This window comes from Neoarius graeffei, chromosome 4, assembly GCF_027579695.1.
Source record: "Neoarius graeffei isolate fNeoGra1 chromosome 4, fNeoGra1.pri, whole genome shotgun sequence".
Taxonomy (NCBI): domain Eukaryota; kingdom Metazoa; phylum Chordata; class Actinopteri; order Siluriformes; family Ariidae; genus Neoarius; species Neoarius graeffei.
Genome location: NC_083572.1, coordinates 1,302,092 through 1,328,380, shown reverse-complemented (window position 1 = coordinate 1,328,380; position 26,289 = coordinate 1,302,092). Strand labels below are relative to the sequence as shown.

The following is a 26,289-nucleotide window of genomic DNA, read 5'->3' as shown; positions in this document are numbered from 1 at the left end:
AACACTACAGAAACACACACTGCAGAAACACTACAGAAACACTACAGAAACACACACACTGCAGAAACACTACAGAAACACAGCAGAAACACACAGTGCAGAACCACTGCAGAAACACTACAGAAACACTGCAGAAACACTACAGAAACACACACACTGCAGAAACACTACAGAAACACAGCAGAAACACACAGTGCAGAACCACTGCAGAAACACTACAGAAACACTGCAGAAACACACACTGCAGAAACACTACAGAAACACACACTGCAGAAACACACAGTGCAGAACCACTGCAGAAACACTACAGAAACACTGCAGTAACACTACAGAAACACTGCAGTATCACTACAGAAACACTGCAGAAACACTTCAGAAACACACACTGCAGAAACACACAGTGCAGAACCACTACAGAAACACACACTGCAGAAACATTACAGAAACACTGCAGAAACACTACAGAAACACACACTGCAGAAACACTGCAGAAACACACAAACACTGCAGAAACACTGTAGAAAAACTACAGAAACAATGCAGAAACACACACTGCAGAAACACTGCAGAAACACTCTGTGGCAGCGGGGGCATGGTCAAGCGCCGGTCTGTGACAGGAGGGCGGAGCCAGGGAAGGTGAGTGGCAGAATCGCTACACCTGACGGTAGTTAACCTGTGTTTTGTGTGTTTTCCCAGTAACCGCTCCCTATTTAAGGAGGCAGAGAGAGAGCAGAGGGAGCGCAACCCGGGACCAGAGCAGAGTGTGCGTGTGTGTGTGTGTGTATGTGTGCTTACACGGCATTTAAAACTGAAAAGTGGTTTAATAAATAGCCTTCTCTGCCTCTAAGCGTTGTCCTGCCGTCCTCTGTGCTCCACCCACACTTTGCAAGCGCTACAGTGGTGCTGAAACCCGGGAAAAGGTGGAGCACCAACTTTGCAGCCCCATGGAATCCTCCCCGTTCGCGGACTTGGTCCACACCCTCGCCACGGCTCAGCAGAGCCAGCACTAGGCACTCGTCACGCTCCGAAAGGAGCAGGAGCGACGCTTGGAAGTCCTGGTGCTGGCCCAGCGGGAAGATCGAGAGGTGTTCCGGCATCTCCTCGCGTCGGCGGGGTCCGCCAGCACCCCGGCAGCGGGCCCGTCTCCCCTCACCGTGACCAAGATGGGCCCGCAGGACGACCCCGAGGCGTTTATCACATTGTTCGAGCAGATCGCCGAAGCCTCGGGGTGGCTGATGGAGCAGCGTGTGGCGCGCCTCCTCCCCCTCCTGACGGGAGAGGCGCAGCTGGCCGCACTACAGCTCCCCGCCGACCGCCGGCTGGCCTACGCTGACCTTCGCCGGGCCGTCCTCCAGCGCGTGGGGCGCTTGCCCGAACAACAGCGCCAGCGCTTCTGCGCGCTGCGGATGGAGGAAGTCGGCCGGCCATTCGCGTTCGGCCAGCAGCTCCGGGACGCCTGCTGGCGGTGGCTGAGGGCCAACGATCGTGACGCCGAGGGAATCATCAATCAGGTGGTGCTGGAGCAATTCATCACCCACTTACCAGCCGGAACCGCGGAGTGGGTCCAGTGCCACCACCCGGCGTCACTGGATCAGGCCGTAGAACTGGCGGAGGATCATTTGGCGGCTGTTCCGGCGGCAGGACGGCTGACGCCGCCGTCTCTTCTCTCCTCTTCTCTCTCTCTTTCTCCCCCCCTTCTGTGTCCCGTCCTCGCCCCATTCCCCCACCGCGGAGGCGGGGGCCGGCTCCACCCCAGCCGGCCCGCGGTGCCCTCCCGTCTCTCCCTTCTGTGTCTGTCTCTCCCCCCCCCTCAGGTGAGTGAGCCCCAGAACACAGCTGCAGAGGGAAGGCCCGGGCCGGTTTGCTGGCGCTGCGGGGAACCGGGCCACCTGCAGCAACAGTGCGCAGCTATGGAGGTGGGGGTGGTGGTGCGGATCCCCGACGCGCCAGAAGCTGCCCTCGATCGGGCCGGAGCGTATCGCATACCGGTGAGTGTACAAGGGGCTACATATCAGGCGTTGGTGGATTCGGGTTGCAATCAGACCTCGATCCGCCAAAGCCTGGTGCAAGACGAGGCATTGGGGGGAGCACAGGGGGTGAAGGTGTTGTGTGTGCACGGGGATGTTCACAGATACCCGTTGGTGTCGGTCCACATATATTTCAGAGGGGAAAAATCTATAGTGAAGGCGGCGGTTAATCCTCGCCTTACCCACTCTTTGATTTTGGGGACTGATTGGCCGGGATTTCAGGGTTTAATGGCACGCCTAGTAAAGAGTGGGTCCTGCTGGTTGACAGGGGAGGGTCCTGGTGTCGCTTTGGCTGGAGCTGCGGTCGCAGAGCCGCCTACGTCATCTACGCGACAGAGTGAGGAGCCGCCGGCTCCTCCTCTTTCTATTGGGGAATCCCTTGCGGATTTCCCACTAGAACAATCGCGAGATGAGACTCTGCGACACGCGTTTGACCAAGTGAGAGTAATCGATGGTCAAACGCTCCAGCCGAACGCCACCCCATCCTTCCCCTATTTTTCCATTTTGAAGGATAGATTATACCGAGTGATGCAGGACACTCAGACGAAAGAGCGAGTCACCCAGTTATTAATTCCAAAGAGCCACCGGGAATTGGTATTCCAGGCGGCTCACTTTAATCCCATGGCGGGACACCTCGGGCAGGATAAGACACTAGCCCGAATAATGGCCCGATTCTATTGGCCGGGGATTCGCGGCGACGTCCGTAAGTGGTGTACGGCATGCCGCGAATGCCAGTTAGTAAATCCAGCGGCCATTCCAAAAGTGCCCTTGCGCCCCCTACCATTAATCGAGACCCCGTTCGAAAGAATTGGGATGGATCTCGTCGGGCCATTAGATCGGTCAACACGAGGGTACCGCTTTATATTGGTTCTGGTGGACTATGCAACGCGATACCCGGAAGCGGTGCCTCTTCGCAATATCTCAGCACGCAGTATTGCAGAGGATCTCTTCCACGTCATCTCCCGGGTTGGAATCCCGAAAGAGATTCTGACTGACCAAGGCACCTCGTTTATGTCACGAACACTGAGCGAACTGTATGGGCTACTGGGTATTAAGCCGATCCGCACCAGCGTTTATCACCCACAAATGGACGGTTTAGTTGAACGGTTCAATCGCACCCTCAAGAATATTATCAAAAAATTCGTAAGTGAGGACGCACGTAACTGGGATAAGTGGCTCGAACCCTTGTTATTTGCAGTGCAAGAGGTCCCCCAAGCCTCCACGGGGTTCTCCCCGTTTGAATTATTATATGGGCGTAAGCCGCACGGCATCTTAGATGTACTGCGGGAAAATTGGGAGGAGGGACCTTCACAGAGCAAAAACGAAATTCAGTACGTCATGGACCTGCGCGCAAAACTCCACACGCTCACCCACCTAACTCAGGAGAATTTGCGGCAGGCCCAGGAACGGCAAGCCCGCCTGTACAACAAGGGCACGCGCCTTAGAGAGTTCACTCCGGGAGATAAGGTACTCGTCCTGTTGCCCACGTCGAGCTCCAAATTAATCGCCAAGTGGCAAGGACCCTTTGAGGTCACACGGCGAGTCGGGGACGTCGACTATGAGGTTAGGCGAACGGACAGGGAGGGGGCACTACAGATCTACCACCTCAATCTGCTGAAACTCTGGAACGAGGAGGTCCCCGTGGCGTTGGTGGCGGTAGTTCTGGAGAAGGCGGAGCTGGGGCCGGAGGTTCAAAAAGGGACATTGGCACCACGTACCTCTCCAGTCCCCTGTGGAGACCACCTCTCCCCGACCCAACTCACGGAGGTCGCCCAGTTGCAGGCCGAGTTTTCGGATGTGTTCTCGCCCCTGCCCGGTCGCACTAACCTCATAGAACACCACACAGAGACGCCCCTGGGGGTGGTAGTGCGTAGCCGCCCTTATAGACTACCCGAACACAAAAAAAAGGTGGTTCGGGAAGAACTTCAGGCCATGCTCGAAATGGGCATCGTCGAGGAGTCCCACAGTGACTGGAGCAGCCCGGTGGTCTTGGTTCCCAAGGCCGATGGCTCGGTCCGGTTCTGTGTGGACTATAGAAAAGTCAACGCGGTGTCTAAATTCGACGCGTACCCAATGCCTCGTATTGATGAGCTGCTCGATCAACTAGGCACAGCTCGCTTTTACTCGACACTGGATTTGATGAAGGGATATTGGCAGATCCTCTTGACTCCATTATCCCGGGAGAAAACGGCCTTTTCCACACCGTTCGGCTTACACCAGTTCGTCACACTTCCGTTTGGGCTGTTTGGGGCGCCCGCTACGTTTCAGCGGCTGATGGACCGGGTCCTCCGGCCCCACGCCACCTATGCGGCCGCTTCTCTAGACGACATTATCATTTATAGTAATGACTGGCAGTGGCACCTGCAACACCTGAGGGCGGTCCTTAGGTCGCTGAGGCGGGCGGGACTCACTGCCAACCCAAAGAAGTGTGCGATTGGGCGGGTGGAAGTATGGTATCTGGGCTTCCACTTGGGCAACGGGCAGGTGCGTGCCCAAATTAATAAGACAGCAGCGATTGCGGCTTGCCCGAGGCCCAAGACCAGAAAGGGGGTGAGACAGTTCCTGGGGCTGGCTGGCTACTATCGTAGGTTTATACCTAATTATTCGGACGTCACCAGCCCGCTGACTGACCTCACTAAAAAGGGGGCGCCAGATCCAGTCCAGTGGACGGAGCAGTGCCAGCGGGCTTTCTCTGAGGTAAAGGCTGCACTGTGTGGGGGGCCACTTTTACACTCCCCTGACTTCTCTCTCCCTTTTATGTTACAGACGGATGCGTCGGACAGAGGGCTGGGGGCCATTTTGTCCCAGCAGGTGGAGGGGGAGGATCGCCCCATCCTATACATCAGTCGGAAGCTGTCAGTGAGTGAGGGGCGCTACAGCACGATCGAGAAGGAATGCCTGGCGATCAAGTGGGCGGTCCTTGCCCTCCGTTACTACCTGCTGGGGCGCCATTTCACCCTCTGTTCGGACCACGCGCCCCTCCAGTGGCTCCACCGCATGAAGGATGCCAACGTGCGGATCACCCGTTGGTATCTGGCACTCCAACCCTTCAACTTCAAGGTGGTCCACAGGCCGGGGGCGCAGATGGTCGTGGCGGACTTCCTCTCCCGTCAAGGGGGGGGGGAGTCGGCTGCAGGCCGGACGGGCGACCGGCCTGAGTCGGGCAGTGGGGGTATGTGGCAGAGGGGGCATGGTCAAGCGCCGGTCTGTGACAGGAGGGCAGAGCCAGGGAAGGTGAGTGGCAGAATCGCTACACCTGACGGTAGTTAACCGGTGTTTTGTGTGTTTTCCCAGTAACCGCTCCCTATTAAAGGAGGCAGAGAGAGAGCAGAGGGAGTGCAACCCAGGACCAGAGCAGAGTGTGCGTGTATGTGTGCTTACACGGCATTTAAAACTAAAAAGGGGTTTAATAAATAGCCTTCTCTTCATCTAAGCATTGTCCTGCCGTCCTCTGTGCTCCACCCACACTTTGCAAGCGCTACACACACACTGCAGAAACACTACAAAAACACACTACAGAAACACTTCAGAAACACTACAGAAACACTGCAGAAACACTACAAAAACACACTACAGAAACACTGCAGAAACACACACTGCAGAAACACTACAGAAACACACACTGCAGAAACACTGCAGAAACACACACTGCAGAAACACTACAAAAACACACTACAGAAACACTGCAGAAACACACACTACAGAAACACACACTGCAGAAACACTGCAGAAACACACACTGCAGAAACACACACTGCAGAAACACTGCAGAAACACACACTGCAGAAACACTACAGAAACACACACTGTAGAAACACACACTACAGAAACACTGCAGAAACACACACTGCAGAAACACTACAGAAACACACACTACAGAATCACTACAGAAACACACACTGCAGAAACACTACAGAAACACACACTACAGAATCACTACAGAAACACACACTACAGAATCACTACAGAAACACACACTGCAGAAACACTACAGAAACACACACTGCAGAAACACTGCAGAAACACTACAGAAACACGACAAACACAAACTGCAGAAACACACACTGCAGAAACACTGCAGAAACACTACAGAAACACACAATGTAGAAACACTACAGAAACACTGCAGAAACACTACAGAAACACACACTGTAGAAACACTACAGAAACACTGCAGAAACACTACAGAAACACACACTGCAGAAACACACACTGCAGAAACACTACAGAAACACACACTGGAGAAACACACACTGCAGAAACACTATAGAAAAACACACTGCAGAAACACACACTGCGGAAACACACACTGCGGAAACACACACTGCGGAAACACACACTGCAGAAACACTACAGAAACACTACAGAAACACACACACTGCAGAAACACTACAGAAACACAAACTGCAGAAACACACACTGCAGAAACAGTACAGAAACACACACTGTAGAAACACACACTACAGAAACACTGCAGAAACACTACAGAAACACACACTACAGAATCACTACAGAAACACACACTACAGAATCACTACAGAAACACACACTGCAGAAACACTGCAGAAACACACACTGCAGAAACACTACAGAAACACTACAGAAACACAAACTGCAGAAACACACACTGCAGAAACACTGCAGAAACACTACAGAAACACACAAGGTAGAAACACTACAGAAACACTGCAGAAACACACACTGCAGAAACACTACAGAAACACACACTGCAGAAACACTGCAGAAACACACACTGCAGAAACACCACAAAAACACACTACAGAAACACTGGAGAAACACACACTGCAGAAACACTACAGAAACACTACAGAAACACACACTACATAACCACACACTACAAAAACACTACAGAAACACACACTGCAGAAACACTACAGAAACACACACTGCAGAAACACACACTGCAGAAACACTACAGAAACACACACTGCAGAAACACACTGCAGAAACACTACAGAAACACACACTGCAGAAACACACACTGCAGAAACACTATAGAAAAACACACTGCAGAAACACACACTGCAGAAACACTACAGAAACACTGCAGAAACACACACACTGCAGAAACACTACAGAAACACAAACTACAGAAACACAAACTGCAGAAACACACACTGCAGAAACACACACTGCAGAAACACTACAGAAACACACACTGTAGAAACACACACTACAGAAACACTGCAGAAACACACACTGCAGAAAAACTACAGAAACACACACTGCAGAAACACTGCAGAAACACACACTGCAGAAACACTACAGAAACACTACAGAAACACACACTGCAGAAACACTACAGAAACACACACTGTAGAAACACTACAGAAACACTGCAGAAACACTACAGAAACACAAACTGCAGAAACACACACTGCAGAAACACACACTGCAGAAACACTACAGAAACACACACTGTGGAAACACACACTACAGAAACACTGCAGAAACACACACTGCAGAAAAACTACAGAAACACACACTGCAGAAACACTGCAGAAACACACACTGCAGAAACACTACAGAAACACTACAGAAACACAAACTGCAGAAACACACACTGCAGAAACACTACAGAAACACACACTGTAGAAACACTACAGAAACACTACAGAAACACTGCAGAAACACACACACTGCAGAAACACTACAGAAACACAAACTGCAGAAACACACACTGCAGAAACAGTACAGAAACACACACTGTAGAAACACACACTACAGAAACACTGCAGAAACACTACAGAAACACACACTACAGAATCACTACAGAAACACACACTACAGAATCACTACAGAAACACACACTGCAGAAACACTGCAGAAACACACACTGCAGAAACACTACAGAAACACTACAGAAACACAAACTGCAGAAACACACACTGCAGAAACACTGCAGAAACACTACAGAAACACACAAGGTAGAAACACTACAGAAACACTGCAGAAACACACACTGCAGAAACACTACAGAAACACACACTGCAGAAACACTGCAGAAACACACACTGCAGAAACACCACAAAAACACACTACAGAAACACTGGAGAAACACACACTGCAGAAACACTACAGAAACACTACAGAAACACACACTACATAACCACACACTACAAAAACACTACAGAAACACACACTGCAGAAACACTACAGAAACACACACTGCAGAAACACACACTGCAGAAACACTACAGAAACACACACTGCAGAAACACACTGCAGAAACACTACAGAAACACACACTGCAGAAACACACACTGCAGAAACACTATAGAAAAACACACTGCAGAAACACACACTGCAGAAACACTACAGAAACACTGCAGAAACACACACACTGCAGAAACACTACAGAAACACAAACTACAGAAACACAAACTGCAGAAACACACACTGCAGAAACACACACTGCAGAAACACTACAGAAACACACACTGTAGAAACACACACTACAGAAACACTGCAGAAACACACACTGCAGAAAAACTACAGAAACACACACTGCAGAAACACTGCAGAAACACACACTGCAGAAACACTACAGAAACACTACAGAAACACACACTGCAGAAACACTACAGAAACACACACTGTAGAAACACTACAGAAACACTGCAGAAACACTACAGAAACACAAACTGCAGAAACACACACTGCAGAAACACACACTGCAGAAACACTACAGAAACACACACTGTGGAAACACACACTACAGAAACACTGCAGAAACACACACTGCAGAAAAACTACAGAAACACACACTGCAGAAACACTGCAGAAACACACACTGCAGAAACACTACAGAAACACTACAGAAACACAAACTGCAGAAACACACACTGCAGAAACACTACAGAAACACACACTGTAGAAACACTACAGAAACACTACAGAAACACTGCAGAAACACACACACTGCAGAAAAACTACAGAAACACAAACTGCAGAAACACACACTGCAGAAACACACACTGCAGAAACACTACAGAAACACACACTGTAGAAACACACACTGCAGAAACACTACAGAAACACACACTGTAGAAACACACACTATAGAAACACTGCAGAAACACACTGCAGAAAAACTACAGAAACACACACTGCAGAAACACTGCAGAAACACACACTGCAGAAACACTACAGAAACACTACAGAAACACAAACTGCAGAAACACACTGCAGAAACACACACTGCAGAAACACACACTGTAGAAACACTACAGAAACACTACAGAAACACAAACTGCAGAAACACACACTGCAGAAACACACACTGCAGAAACACTACAGAAACACACACTGCAGAAACACACACTGCAGAAACACTACAGAAACACAAACTGCAGAAACACACACTGCAGAAACACACACTGCAGAAACACTACAGAAACACACACTGCAGAAACACACACTGCAGAAACACTACAGAAACACTGCAGAAACACTACAGAAACACAAACTGCAGAAACACACACTGCAGAAACACACACTGCAGAAACACACACTGCAGAAACACTGCAGAAACACACTGCAGAAACACTACAGAAACACACTGCAGAAACACTGCAGAAACACACACTACAGAAACACTACAGAATCACACTACAGAAACACACACTGCAGAAACACTATAGAAACACTACAAAAACACACTGCAGAAACACTACAGAAACACACACTACAGAAACACTACAGAAATACGACAGAAACACACGCGACAGAAACACTGCAGAAACACTACAGAAACACACTGCAGAAACACTACAGAAACACACTGCAGAAACACTACAGAAACACTACAAAAACACACTGCAGAAACACTACAGAAACACACACTACAGAAACACTACAGAAATACGACAGAAACACACGCGACAGAAACACTGCAGAAACACTACAGAAACACACACTGTAGAAACACACACTACAGAAACACTGCAGAAACACACTGCAGAAACACACACTGCAGAAACACACACTACAGAAACACTGCAGAAACACTGCAGAAACACAGAAACACGCGCTGCAGAAACACTACAGAAACACTACAGAAACACACACTACAGAACCACACCCTACAGAAACACTGCAGAAACACACACTGCAGAAACACTACAGAAACACACACTGCAGAAACACACACTGCAGAAACACTATAGAAAAACACACTGCAGAAACACTACAGAAACACACACTGCAGAAACACTACAGAAACACTACAGAAACACACACTGCAGAAACACTACAGAAACACTACAGAAACACACACTGCAGAAACACTACAGAAACACACACTGCAGAAACACACACTGCAGAAACACTATAGAAAAACACACTGCAGAAACACACACTGCAGAAACACTACAGAAACACACACTGCAGAAACACTACAGAAACACACACTACAGAAAAGCTACAGAAAAACACACTACAGAAACACACTGCAGAAACACACACTGCAGAAACACTATAGAAAAACACACTGCAGAAACACTATAGAAAAACACACTGCGGAAACACTGCAGAAACACTAGAGAAACACACACTGCAGAAACACTATAGAAAAACACACTGCAGAAACACACACTGCGGAAACACACTGCAGAAACACACTGCAGAAACACTACAGAAACACACACACTGCAGAAACACTACAGAAACACAAACTGCAGAAACACACACTGCAGAAACACTACAGAAACACACACTGTAGAAACACACACTACAGAAACACTGCAGAAACACACACTGCAGAAACACTACAGAAACACACTACAGAATCACTACAGAAACACTGCAGAAACACTGCAGAAACACTACAGAAACACACACTGCAGAAACACTGCAGAAACACACACTGCAGAAACACTACAGAAACACAAACTGCAGAAACACACACTGCAGAAACACACACTGCAGAAACACTACAGAAACACACAATGTAGAAACACTACAGAAACACTGCAGAAACACTGCAGAAACACACACTGTAGAAACACGACAGAAACACTGCAGAAACACACACTGCAGAAACACTACAGAAACACACACTGCAGAAACACTACAAAAACACACTACAGAAACACACAATGTAGAAACACTACAGAAACACTGCAGAAACACTGCAGAAACACACACTGTAGAAACACTACAGAAACACCACAGAAACACTACAGAAACACACACTGCAGAAACACTGCAGAAACACACACTGCAGAAACACTACAAAAACACACTGCAGAAACACTGCAGAAACACACACTGCAGAAACACTGCAGAAACACACACTGCAGAAACACTACAGAAACACTACAGAAACACAAACTGCAGAAACACACACTGCAGAAACACTACAGAAACACACACTGCAGAAACACTACAGAAACACTGCAGAAACACACACACTGCAGAAACACTACAGAAACACAAACTGCAGAAACACACACTGTAGAAACACTACAGAAACACTACAGAAACACACACTGCAGAAACACTACAGAAACACACACTGCAGAAACACTACAAAAACACACTACAGAAACACACAATGTAGAAACACTACAGAAACACTGCAGAAACACTGCAGAAACACACACTGTAGAAACACACACTACAGAAACACTGCAGGAACACACACTGCAGAAAAACTAAGAAACACACACTGTAGAAACACTGCAGAAACACACACTGCAGAAACACGACAGAAACACAAACTGCAGAAACACACACTGCAGAAACACACACTGCAGAAACACTACAGAAACACACACTGTAGAAACACTACAGAAACACTGCAGAAACACTGCAGAAACACAAACTGCAGAAACACACACTGCAGAAACACACACTGCAGAAACACTACAGAAACACACACTGCAGAAACACTGCAGAAACACACACTGCAGAAACACTGCAGAAACACTACAGAAACACACTGCAGAAACACTGCAGAAACACACACTACAGAAACACTGCAGAAACACACACTACAGAAACACACACTGCAGAAACACTACAGAATCACTGCAGAAACACACATTGCAGAAACACTACAGAAACACTGCAGAAACAAACACTGCAGAAACACTATAGAAACACTACAGAAACACACACTGCAGAAACACTACAGAAACACACACTGCAGAAACACTACAGAAACACACACTACAGAAACACACACTACAGAAACACTAGAGAAACACTGCAGAAACACACACTGCAGAAACACTACAGAAACACACACTACAGAAACACACACCACAGAAACACTAGAGAAACACTACAGAAACACACACTACAGAAACACTACAGAAACACACACTGCAGAAACACTAGAGAAACACTACAGAAACACACGCGACAGAAACACTACAGAAACACACACTGCAGAAACACTACAGAAAAACACTACAGAACCACTACAGAAACACACTGCAGAAACACGACAGAAACACACACTGCAGAAACACTAGAGAAACACACACTGCAGAAACACTACAGAAACACACTGCAGAAACACTACAGAAACACACTGCAGAAACACTACAGAAACACTACAGAAACACACTGCAGAAACACTACAGAAACACACTGCAGAAACACTACAGAAACACACACTGCAGAAACACTACAGAAACACACACTACAGAAACACTACAGAAACACACACTACAGAAACACTACAGAAACACACACTACAGAACCACACACGACAGAAACACTACAGAAACACACACTGCAGAAACACTAGAGAAACACACACTGCAGAAACACTAGAGAAACACTACAGAAACACACGCGACAGAAACACTACAGAAACACACACTGCAGAAACACTACAGAAAAACACTACAGAACCACTACAGAAACACACTGCAGAAACACGACAGAAACACACACTGCAGAAACACTAGAGAAACACACACTGCAGAAACACTACAGAAACACACTGCAGAAACACTACAGAAACACACTGCAGAAACACTACAGAAACACACTGCAGAAACACTACAGAAACACACTGCAGAAACACTACAGAAACACACTGCAGAAACACTACAGAAACACACACTACAGAAACACTACAGAAACACACACTACAGAAACACTACAGAAACACACACTACAGAACCACACACGACAGAAACACTACAGAAACACACACTGCAGAAACACTACAGAAACACACACTGCAGAAACACACACTGCAGAAACACTACAGAAACACACTGCAGAAACACACACTGCAGAAACACTATAGAAAAACACACTGCAGAAACACACACTGCGGAAACACACACTGCAGAAACACACACTACAGAAACACTACAGAAACACTGCAGAAACACACACTGCAGAAACACTGCAGAAACACACTGCAGAAACACACACTGCAGAAACACACACTGCAGAAACACTACAGAAACACACACTGTAGAAACACACACTACAGAAACACTGCAGAAACACACTGCAGAAACACACACTGCAGAAACACACACTACAGAAACACTGCAGAAACACTGCAGAAACACAGAAACACGCGCTGCAGAAACACTACAGAAACACTACAGAAACACACACTACAGAACCACACCCTACAGAAACACTGCAGAAACACACACTGCAGAAACACTACAGAAACACACACTGCAGAAACACACACTGCAGAAACACTATAGAAAAACACACTGCAGAAACACTACAGAAACACACACTGCAGAAACACTACAGAAACACTACAGAAACACACACTGCAGAAACACACACTGCAGAAACACTATAGAAAAACACACTGCAGAAACACTACAGAAACACACACTGCAGAAACACTACAGAAACACTACAGAAACACACACTGCAGAAACACTACAGAAACACACACTGCAGAAACACTACAGAAACACACACTGCAGAAACACACACTGCAGAAACACTATAGAAAAACACACTGCAGAAACACACACTGCAGAAACACTACAGAAACACACACTGCAGAAACACTACAGAAACACACACTACAGAAAAGCTACAGAAAAACACACTACAGAAACACACTGCAGAAACACTACAGAAACACTACAGAAACACACACTACAGAAACACTGCAGAAACACTACAGAAACACACTGCAGAAACACACACTGCAGAAACACTACAGAAACACACACTGCAGACACACTACAGAAACACACACTGCAGACACACTACAGAAACACACACTGCAGAAACACTGCAGAAACACACACTGCAGAAACACTGCAGAAACACACACTGCAGAAACACTGCAGAAACACACTGCAGAAACACTGCAGAAACACTACAGAAACACACACTGCAGAAACACTACAGAAACACTACAGAAACACACACTGCAGAAACAATACAGAAACACTACACAAACACACACTGCAGAAACACTAAAGAAACACTGCAGAAACACTGCAGAAACACTGCAGAAACACACACTACAGAAACACTGCAGAAACACACTGCAAAAACACTGCAGGAACACACTGCAGAAACACTAAAGAAACACTACAGAAACACAAACTGCAGAAACACTACAGAAACACTGCAGAAACACACACTGCAGAAACACTACAGAAACACACACTGCAGAAACACACACTGCAGAAACACTGCAGGAACACACACTGCAGAAACACTACAGAAACACACACTGCAGAAACACTACAGAAACACACTGCAGAAACACACACTGCAGAAACACACACTGTAGAAACACTACAGAAACACACACTGTAGAAACACTACAGAAACACTACAGAAACACTGCAGAAACACACACTGCAGAGACACTACAGAAACACACACTACAGAAACACTACAGAAACACTAAAGAAACACACACTGCAGAAACACTACAGAAACACACACTGCAGAAACACTGCAGAAACACATATTGCAGAAACACGACAGAAACACGACAGAAACACTACAGAAACACTACAGAAACACACACTGCAGAAACACTACACACACTGCAGAAACACTGCAGAAACACACTGCAGAAACACACACTGTAGAAACACTACAGAAACACACACTGCAGAAACACTACAGAAACACACACTGTAGAAACACTACTCAAACACTGCAGAAACACACACTGCAGAAACACTCCAGAAACACTACAGAAACACTGCAGAAACACACACTGCAGAGACACTACAGAAACACACACTGCAGAGACACTACAGAAACACACACTGCAGAGACACTACAGAAACACACACTACAGAAACACTAGAGAAACACTGCAGAAACACACACTGCAGAAACACTGCAGGAACACTGCAGGAACACACAGTGCAGAAACACTACAGAAACACACACTGCAGAAACACTACACACACTGCAGAAACACTGCAGAAACACACTGCAGAAACACACACTGTAGAAACACTACAGAAACACACACTGCAGAAACACTACAGAAACACACACTGTAGAAACACTACTCAAACACTGCAGAAACACACACTGCAGAAACACTCCAGAAACACTACAGAAACACTGCAGAAACACACACTGCAGAGACACTACAGAAACACACACTGCAGAGACACTACAGAAACACACACTGCAGAGACACTACAGAAACACACACTGCAGAAACACTACAGAAACACTGCAGAAACACACACTGCAGAAACACTGCAGGAACACTGCAGGAACACACAGTGCAGAAACACTACAGAAACAAACACTGCAGAAACACACACTGCAGAAACATACACTGCAGAAATACTGCAGAAACACACACTGCAGAAACACTACAGAAACACACACTGCAGAAACACACACTGCAGAAACACACACTGCAGAAACGCTACAGAAACACACTGTAGAAACACTAAAAAAACATTACAGAAACACTGCAGAAACACTACAGAAACACACACTGCAGAAACACTACAGAAACACTACAGAAACACTGCAGAAACATACAGTGGTGCTTGAAAGTTTGTGAACCCTTTAGAATTTTCTATATTTCTGCATAAATATGATCTAAAACATCATCAGATTTTCACACAAGCTCTAAAAGTAGATAAAGAGAGCCCAGTTAAACAAATGAGAAAAAAATATTATACTTGGTCATTTATTTATTGAGGAAAATGATCCAATATTCCATATCTGTGAGTGGCAAAAGTATGTGAACCTCTAGGATTAGCAGTTAATTTGAAGGTGAAATTAGAGTCAGGTGTTTTCAATCAATGGGATGACAATCAGGTGTGAGTGGGCACCCTGTTTTATTTAAAGAACAGGGATCTATCAAAGTCTGATCTTCACAACACATGTTTGTGGAAGTGTATCATGGCACGAACAAAGGAGATTTCTGAGGAGCTCAGAAAAAGCGTTGTTGATGCTCATCAGGCTGGAAAAGGTTACAAAACCATCTCTAAAGAGTTTGGACTCCACCAATCCACAGTCAGACAGATTGTGTACAAATGGAGGAAATTCAAGACCATTGTTACCCTCCCCAGGAGTGGTCGACCAACAAAGATCACTCCAAGAGCAAGGCGTGTAATAGTCGGCGAGGTCACAAAGGACCCCAGGGTAACTTCTAAGCAACTGAAGGCCTCTCTCACATTGGCTAATGTTAATGTTCATGAGTCCACCATCAGGAGAACACTGAACAACAATGGTGTGCATGGCAGGGTTGCAAGGAGAAAACCACTGCTCTCCAAAAAGAACATTGATGCTCATCTGCGGTTTGCTGAAGATCATGTGGACAAGCCAGAAGGCTATTGGAAAAATGTTTTGTGGACGGATGAGTCCAAAATAGAATTTTTGGTTTAAATGAGGAGCGTTATGTTTGGAGAAAAGAAAACACTGCATTCCAGCATAAGAACCTTATCCCATCTGTGAAACATGGTGGTGGTAGTATCATGGTTTGGGCCTGTTTTGCTGCATCTGGGCCAGGACGGCTTGCCATCATTGATGGAACAATGAATTCTGAATTATACCAGCGAATTCTAAAGGAAAATGTCAGGACATCTGTCCATGAACTGAATCTCAAGAGAAGGTGGGTCATGCAGCAAGACAACGACCCTAAGCACACAAGTCGTTCTACCAAAGAATGGTTAAAGTGAATGTTTTGGAATGGCCAAGTCAAAGTCCTGACTTTAATCCAACGGAAATGTTGTGGAAGGACCTGAAGCGAGCAGTTCATGTGAGGAAACCCACCAACATCCCAGAGTTGAAGCTGTTCTGTACGGAGGAACGGGCTAAAATTCCTCCAAGCCGGTGTGCAGGACTGATCAACAGTTACCGCAAACGTTTAGTTGCAGTTATTGCTGCACAAAGGAGTCACACCAGATACTGAAAGCAAAGGTTCACATACTTTTGCCACTCACAGATATGTAATATTAGATCATTTTCCTCAATAAATAAATGACCAAGTATAATATTTTTGTCTCATTTGTTTAACTGGGTTCTCTTTATCTACTTTTAGGACTTGTGTGAAAATCTGATGATGTTTTAGGTCATATTTATGCAGAAATGTAGAAAATTCTAAAGGGTTCACAAACTTTCAAGCACCACTGTACACTGCAGAAACACTACAGAAACACTGCAGAAACACTACAGAAACACACACTGCAGAAACACTACAGAAACACTATAGAAACACACACTGCAGAAACACTACAGAAACACACTGCAGAAACACTCCAGAAACACTACAGAAACACACACTGCAGAAACACTACAGAAACACTACAGAAACACACACTGCAGAAACACTACAGAAACACTACAGAAACACACACTGCAGAAACACTACAGAAACACTGCAGAAACACACTGCAGAAACACTACAGAAACACTACAGAAACACACACTGCAGAAACACTACAGAAACACACTGCAGAAACACTACAGAAACACACACTGCAGAAACACTACAGAAACACACACTGCAGAAACACTACAGAAACACTGCAGAAACACTACAGAAACACACACTGCAGAAACACTACAGAAACACACTGCAGAAACACTACAGAAACACACACTACAGAAACACTGCAGAAACACACACTGCAGAAACACTACAGAAACACACACTACAGAAACACTGCAGAAACACTACAGAAACACACACTACAGAAACACTGCAGAAACACACACTGCAGAAACACTACAGAAACACACACTACAGAAACACTACAGAAACACACACTGCAGAAACACCGCAGAAACACACTACAGAAACACTGCAGAAACACACTGCAGAAACACTACAGAAACACAAACTACAGAAACACTGCAGAAACACACACTACATAAACACTGCAGAAACACTACAGAAACACACACTGCAGAAACACACACTACAGAAACACTGCAGAAACACTACAGAGACACACACTGCAGAAACACTACAGAAACACAAACTGCAGAAACACTACAGAAACACACACTGCAGAAACACTACAGAAACACTGCAGAAACACAAACTACAGAAATACTGCAGAAACACTGCAGAAACACACACTACATAAACACTGCAGAAAACTACAGAAACACACACTGCAGAAACACACACTACAGAAACACTGCAGAAACACTACAGAAACACACACTGCAGAAACACTACAGAAACACACACTGCAGAAACACACACTGCAGAAACACACACTACAGAAACACACACTACAGAAACACACACTGCAGAAACACACACTGCAGAAACACTGCAGAAACACTACAGAAACACTACAGAAACACACACTACAGAAACACTGCAGAAACACTGCAGAAACACACACTGCAGAAACACTACAGAAACACACACTGCAGAAACACACACTGCAGAAACACTACAGAAACACTGCAGAAACACACACTGCAGAAACACTACAGAAACACTGCAGAAACACTGCCGAAACACAAACTACAGAAACACTACAGAAACACACACTGCACTCAGCAATGATGGATTGACTTGTTTATTTATTTATCTTCCTATTTATCTGTTCATGCAAACAAAGGCTAACGTTTTCTCAGATGTGTAATGGAGGGTAAACAGCAGGACGGTGGCAGATGGGAGATGTATTTACCCGGACTGCCTCACCCTGTCGTGGTGTTAGATGAGAGCAGCATCCTAAACACGAGTGAGTGTGTGTGTGATAGAAGAGCGCTAATCAGGATTCAGTGTAACGACATTACACTTATAGAGAAAATATAAAAGAACATGTGGATTGGGAGATTTTACATGATGTCAGTTATAGTTCATCACTTTTACATGTGTGTGTTGAGTGTGTGTTGAGTGTGTGTTGAGTGTGTCGGTGAGAGCTGTGTGTTGAGTGTGTTGGTGAGAGCTGAGTGTGTCAGTGAGAGCTGTGTGTTGAGTGTGTCGGTGAGAGCCGTGTGTTGAGTGTGTCGGTGAGAGTCGTGTGTTGAGTGTGTCGGTGAGAGCTGTGTGTTGAGTGTGTCGGTGAGAGTCGTGTGTTGAGTGTGTCAGTGAGAGCCGTGTGTTGAGTGTGTCGGTGAGAGCCGTGTGTTGAGTGTGTCGGTGAGAGCCGTGTGTTGAGTGTGTCGGTGAGAGTCGTGTGTTGAGTGTGTCGGTGAGAGCTGTGTGTTGAGTGTGTTGGTGAGAGCTGAGTGTGTCAGTGAGAGCTGTGTGTTGAGTGTGTTGGTGAGAGCTGAGTGTGTCAGTGAGAGCTGTGTGTTGAGTGTGTCGGTGAGAGCCGTGTGTTGAGTGTGTCGGTGAGAGTCGTGTGTTGAGTGTGTCGGTGAGAGCTGTGTGTTGAGTGTGTCGGTGAGAGTCGTGTGTTGAGTGTGTCGGTGAGAGCTGTGTGTTGAGCTGTGTGTTGAGTGTGTCAGTGAGAACTGTGTGTTGAGTGTGTCAGTGAGAACTGTGTGTTGAGCTGTGTGTTGAGTGTGTCAGTGAGAACTGTGTGTTGAGTGTGTCGGTGAGAGTCGTGTGTTGAGCTGTGTGTTGAGTGTGTCGGTGAGAGCTGTGTGTTGAGTGTGTCGGTGAGAGCTGTGTGTTGAGTGTGTGTTGAGTGTGTTGGTGAGAGCTGTGTGTTGACTGTGTCGGTGAGAGCTGTGTGTTGAGTGTGTGTTGAGTGTGTCGGTGAGAGCTGTGTGTTGAGTGTGTCGGTGAGAGCTGTGTGTTGAGTGTGTCTGTGAGAGCTGTGTGTTAAGTGTGTCGGTGAGAGCTGTGTGTTGAGTGTGTTGGTGAGAGCTGTGTGTTGAGTGTGTGTTGAGTGTGTCGGTGAGAGCTGTGTGTTGAGTGTGGCGGTGAGAGCTGTGTGTTGAGTGTGGCGGTGAGAGCTGTGTGTCGAGTGTGGTGGTGAGAGCTGTGTGTTGAGTGTGTCGGTGAGAGCTGTGTGTTGAGTGTGTCAGTGAAAGCTGTGTTGAGTGTGTGTTGAGTGTGTCGGTGAGAGCTGTGTGTTGAGTGTGTCGGTGAGAGCTGTGTGTTGAGTGTGTGTTGAGTGTGTGTTGAGTGTGTCGGTGAGAGCTGTGTGTTGAGTGTGTCGGTGAGAGCTGTGTGTTGAGTGTGTTGGTGAGAGCTGTGTGTTGAGTGTGTCGGTGAGAGCTGTGTGTTGAGTGTGTCGGTGAGAGCTGTGTGTTGAGTGTGTGTTGAGTGTGTGTTGAGTGTGTCGGTGAGAGCTGTGTGTTGAGTGTGTCAGTGAGAACTGTGTGTTGAGTGTGTCGGTGAGAGCTGTGTGTTGACTGTGTCGGTGAGAGCTGTGTGTTGAGTGTGTTGGTGAGAGCTGTGTGTTGAGTGTGTCGGTGAGAGCTGTGTGTTGAGTGTGTGTTGAGTGTGTCGGTGAGAGCTGTGTGTTGAGTGTGTCGGTGAGAGCTGTGTGTTGAGTGTGTAGGTGAGAGCTGTGTGTTGAGTGTGTGTTGAGTGTGTCAGTGAGAGCTGTGTGTTGTGTGTTGAGTGTGTCGGTGAGAGCCGTGTATTGAGTGTGTCAGTGAGAGCTGTGTGTTGAGTGTGTCGGTGAGAGCTGTGTGTTGAGTGTGTTGGTGAGAGCTGTGTGTTGAGTGTGTGTTGAATGTGTCGGTGAGAGCTGTGTGTTGAGTGTGTCAGTGAGAGATGTGTGTTGAGTGTGTTGGTGAGAGCTGTGTGTTGAGTGTGTGTTGAGTGTGTTGGTGAGAGCTGTGTGTTGTGTGTTGAGTGTGTCGGTGAGAGCTGTGTGTTGAGTGTGTCGGTGAGAGCTGTGTGTTGAGTGTGTCTGTGAGAGCTGTGTGTTGAGTGTGTCTGTGAGAGCTGTGTGTTGAGTGTGTCGGTGAGAGCTGTGTGTTGAGTGTGTCTGTGAGAGCTGTGTGTTGAGTGTGTCTGTGAGAGCTGTGTGTTGAGTGTGTCTGTGAGAGCTGTGTGTTGAGTGTGGCGGTGAGAGCTGTGTGTTGAGTGTGTCGGTGAGAGCTGTGTGTTGAGTGTGGTGGTGAGACCCGTGTGTTGAGTGTGTGTTGAGTGTGTCGGTGAGAGCTGTGTGTTGAGTGTGTCGGTGAGAGCTGTGTGTTGAGTGTGTTGGTGAGAGCTGTGTGTTGAGTGTGTGTTGAGTGTGTCGGTGAGAGCTGTGTGTTGAGTGTGTCGGTGAGAGCTGTGTTGAGTGTGTGTTGAGTGTGTGTTGAGTGTGTCAGTGAGAGCTGTGTGTTGAGTGTGTTGGTGAGAGCTGTGTGTTGAGTGTGTCGGTGAGAGCTGTGTGTTGAGTGTGTGTTGAGTGTGTTGGTGAGAGCTCTGTGTTGAGTGTGTCGGTGAGAGTTGTGTGTTGAGTGTGTGTTGAGTGTGTCAGTGAGAGCTGTGTGTTGAGTGTGTGTTGAGTGTGTCGGTGAGAGCTGTGTGTTGAGTGTGTCGGTGAGAGCTGTGTGTTGAGTGTGTCTGTGAGAGCTGTGTGTTGAGTGTGTTGGTGAGAGCTGTGTGTTGAGTGTGGCGGTGAGAGCTGTGTGTTGAGTGTGTCGGTGAGAGCTGTGTGTTGAGTGTGTCTGTGAGAGCTGTGTGTTAAGTGTGTTGGTGAGAGCTGTGTGTTGAGTGTGGCGGTGAGAGCTGTGTGTTGAGTGTGTCGGTGAGAGCTGTGTGTTGAGTGTGGTGGTGAGACCCGTGTGTTGAGTGTGTGTTGAGTGTGTCGGTGAGAGCTGTGTGTTGAGTGTGTCGGTGAGAGCTGTGTGTTGAGTGTGTTGGTGAGAGCTGTGTGTTGAGTGTGTGTTGAGTGTGTCGGTGAGAGCTGTGTGTTGAGTGTGTCGGTGAGAGCTGTGTGTTGAGTGTGTGTTGAGTGTGTGTTGAGTGTGTCAGTGAGAGCTGTGTGTTGAGTGTGTTGGTGAGAGCTGTGTGTTGAGTGTGTGTTGAGTGTGTCGGTGAGAGCTGTGTGTTGAGTGTGTCGGTGAGAGCTGTGTGTTGAGTGTGTGTTGAGTGTGTTGGTGAGAGCTGTGTGTTGAGTGTGTGTTGAGTGTGTTGGTGAGAGCTGTATGTTGAGTGTGTCGGTGAGAGCTGTGTGTTGAGTGTGTGTTGAGTGTGTGCTGAGTGTGTCAGTGATAGCTGTGTGTTGAGTGTGTCGGTGAGAGCTGTGTGTTGAGTGTGTGTTGAGTGTGTCGGTGAGAGCTGTGTGTTGAGTGTGTCGGTGAGAGTTGTGTGTTGAGTGTGTGTTGAGTGTGTCAGTGAGAGCTGTGTGTTGAGTGTGTCTGTGAGAGCTGTGTGTTGAGTGTGTCGGTGAGAGCTGTGTGTTGAGTGTGTCAGTGAGAGCTGTGTGTTGAGTGTGTGTTGAGTGTGTCGGTGAGAGCTGTGTGTTGAGTGTGTCGGTGAGAGCTGTGTGTTGAGTGTGTCGGTGAGAGCTGTGTGTTGAGTGTGTGTTGAATGTGTCGGTGAGAGCTGTGTGTTGAGTGTGTGTTGAGTGTGTCGGTGAGAGCTGTGTGTTGAGTGTGTCGGTGAGAGCTGCGTGTTGAGTGTGTCAGTGAAAGCTGTGTTGAGTGTGTGTTGAGTATGTCGGTGAGAGCTGTGTGTTGAGTGTGTCGGTGAGAGCTGTGTGTTGAGTGTGTGTTGAGTGTGTCGGTGAGAGCTGTGTGTTGAGTGCGTCGGTGAGAGCTGTGTGTTGAGTGTGTCGGTGAGAGCTGTGTGTTGAGTGTGTCGGTGAGAGCTGTGTGTTGAGTGTGTGTTGAGTGTGTCGGTGAGAGCTGTGTGTTGAGTGTGTCGGTGAGAGCTGTGTGTTGAGTGTGTCGGTGAGAGCTGTGTGTTGAGTGTGTCGGTGAGAGCTGTGTGTTGAGTGTGTCGGTGAGAGCTGTGTGTTGAGTGTGTGTTGAGTGTGTCGGTGATAGCTGTGTGTTGAGTGTGTCGGTGAGAGCTGTGTGTTGAGTGTGTGTTGAGTGTGTCGGTGAGAGCTGTGTGTTGAGTGTGTCGGTGAGAGCTGTGTGTTGAGTGTGTCGGTGAGAGCTGTGTGTTGAGTGTGTCGGTGAGAGCTGTGTGTTGAGTGTGTGTTGAGTGTGTCGGTGATAGCTGTGTGTTGAGTGTGTCGGTGAGAGCTGTGTGTTGAGTGTGTGTTGAGTGTGTCGGTGAGAGCTGTGTGTTGAGTGTGTCGGTGAGAGCTGTGTGTTGAGTGTGTCGGTGAGAGCTGTGTGTTGAGTGTGTCGGTGAGAGCTGTGTGTTGAGTGTGTGTTGAGTGTGTCAGTGAAAGCTGTGTGTTAATCCATTTACACCTGCAGAGATTTTATTCCTCCATCTCTTTATTCCTTCCCCTCTTTCCCTCCTCCCTCCATCCCTCAGTCCTCTCACTCATCTGAGCTGTAAGAGCGCTCACTTCACACCTCCATTTATTTACCTTCACTCTGTCAGTACCACCCTCCATAACACACACACACACACACACACACACACACACACACACACACACACACACACACACACACACAAGGAGAGCGAATGCAGGCATTCCTTAGATTTGACAGACAGACAGACAGAGAGACAGACAGACAGAGAGAGAGACAGAGAGACAGACAGGTACCTTTGCAGGCCTTCCTGTGAGTGATGGCTTTGCTCATGTCTCTGTAATAACCCTCCTTGCAGTAGTGACAGTGGCGTCCGGCCGTGTTGTGGCGGCAGTTGAGACAGACGCCTCCACTCTTCCTCCCCGACAGCTTATACAGCTCCATGTTAAACCTGCAGCGCCGGGCGTGGAGGTTACAGTTACACGCTGCAATAACACACACACACACACAGAGGTTAGCGTATATATATATATATATATATATAGTGTGAATGTGTGTTTCCCTGCAGAAGCCTGTTGGACGTCTCAATGGATGAGATGTTGATGTTATCAGTGAGCAGGTGAGCGCTACGGTGTGATGAGGATTTATACGGTCAGTGTTACAGAATTAGCATGCTAGTTAACATGAACATACACACCACAGATAAAGAGAGAATCTCACTGACACCTCCTCATAGTCAGTCCTAAATTTCAGTAAAGGTCAATAAACTACATCCATCCATCTACTGGCTCTTATGAGTTCTCTCACTCAGCAACTTCACACCTGGGTAATGATACAAACTCCATGAGGATAAATCATCTGTCTATTGTTCACCAGAGTTGACTTGGGGCCAGCCTGAGCCTGAAGGTTAGAGAAGCAGCACCGGGCCCAAACGGTTGCTGGTTTGATTCCCAGGAAAAATGTGAGGGGAGTTGATTGAAGGAACAGCACTTTCCCCTCCCTCTGTATCAAGGTACCTACGGTAACCCCCAACTGCCCCCTGGGTGCTGTAGCATCGCTGCCCACTGCTCTGTGTGTGTGTGTGTGTGTGTGTGTGTGTGTGTGTGTGTGTGTGTGTTCACTGCTTCAGATGGGTTAAATGCAGAGGAATTGTTTCACTGTGCTTGAGTGTACATGTGACAAAAATAAAGGCTTCTTCTTCTTCTGTTATAACTGTTCAACAAGAAAAAAGCCAAATCTCCATCAGTCCGTTTGCTGTGATGTTGTTTGATGGATCTGAGCTGGTGTATGGCTTCCTGTGTGTGTAGAAATACCCTGCCGTTTCAGGCCCTGACACAGCGCTGACTGTACATTACTGTTACAGGATTGTCAGAGTGACTCAGGAACATCTCACCATGGGGAACATTCCCCCCGACTCGATAATCATGTTCTTACACAATAAGCCCGAGCCGCCTGTAGCTGTAAAAGCTGCATCTACACTGGTTTTTATTCCTGTGAGCAGACGTGCTGGTGAAGAGAAGAGCAGCTCCTCAATCAAGATTCTAATCTAACTACTCTAACTACTCTAACTGATCAGACTTATGTTTTCTTCATTATAAAGTCTCAGATGAAACTCTGAGCTCTGAGTTGTGCCACATCCCTCTTTCTGCTCTTCCTCTTTGAGTCGTTACGGTTCTGAATCGGTTCTGATATTAAACAGACGTGATGTCGGAACACTGCTGTGAGGAAATGACATCAGACGTTTTCCAACAGTCTGAGTGTTCTTCTGTGTTTCCTGATGCGCGTGCACACACACACACACACACACACACACACACACACACACACACACACACACACGGGACACAGGAGGTGAGTAAATGAGAAGTGATGTGGAATCAGGTCTATTATTCTTAAAACAAACTCTACAACTATAAAACCATCTGCATGACCTAAAATCAAACGACATCCAAAAATTCTAAATTAAATCATCATCAAATCAAAAACTGAAAATAGCATCTACTGTTTAAAATGAAAAGCAGCTGTGGATTATTTTCCCCTTTTTAAAATCATGGTGAGGTTCTGGGTAATGATTTAAGCTCAAGCACAGGCGCATTAGAAGAGCCCATGTGGCTGCAGGGTTTCGTCTCTGATGATCAGATCATGCCTGACTCCACCTGCCTGATCAGCTGAAAGAAAACCTGTGACTAAACACCAGCTTTTAAATAAAAAACACAAAATGCAAAGATGAAACCAGCAGGAAAATACAACACGACCGGTACTGAGATTCTTATCAGAAACGAACAGAAAAGACTCAGCGTCAGCAGAAGCATCCAAACATTGAGGCTCAGATGACACGTCAAACATGCTACAGGGACGTTAAAGAGACATGTGACTCCATTAGTGATGATCAGAGACAGCAGAAGAACAACCCCAGCTTTTCCCATTTCCTCTGTGAGACTGTGTCATGCTCCCTGATGATCATCAGTGTCAGATGTGTATAATGTGTGTCGTGAACACAGTAAAAACCCCAGACGCTGTTTAGGAGTCAGCTGTAGTTGCTTAGCATGAGTCA

The 26,289-nt window shown here is 46.9% G+C and overlaps 1 protein-coding gene across 4 annotated transcripts in view; it reads right to left on the bottom strand.

The window, feature by feature from the left end:
* Nucleotides 1-26,289, bottom strand: part of ntn1a (netrin 1a) — a 139,583-nt gene that overhangs the window by 66,239 nt on the left and 47,055 nt on the right. For all 4 annotated transcript variants that reach the window (XM_060918557.1, XM_060918558.1, XM_060918556.1 and 1 more), the window contains exon 3: nt 24,032-24,220. In XM_060918557.1, the coding sequence (XP_060774540.1) occupies nt 24,032-24,220 (189 nt within the window). The remainder of the gene's footprint in view (nt 1-24,031; nt 24,221-26,289) is intronic.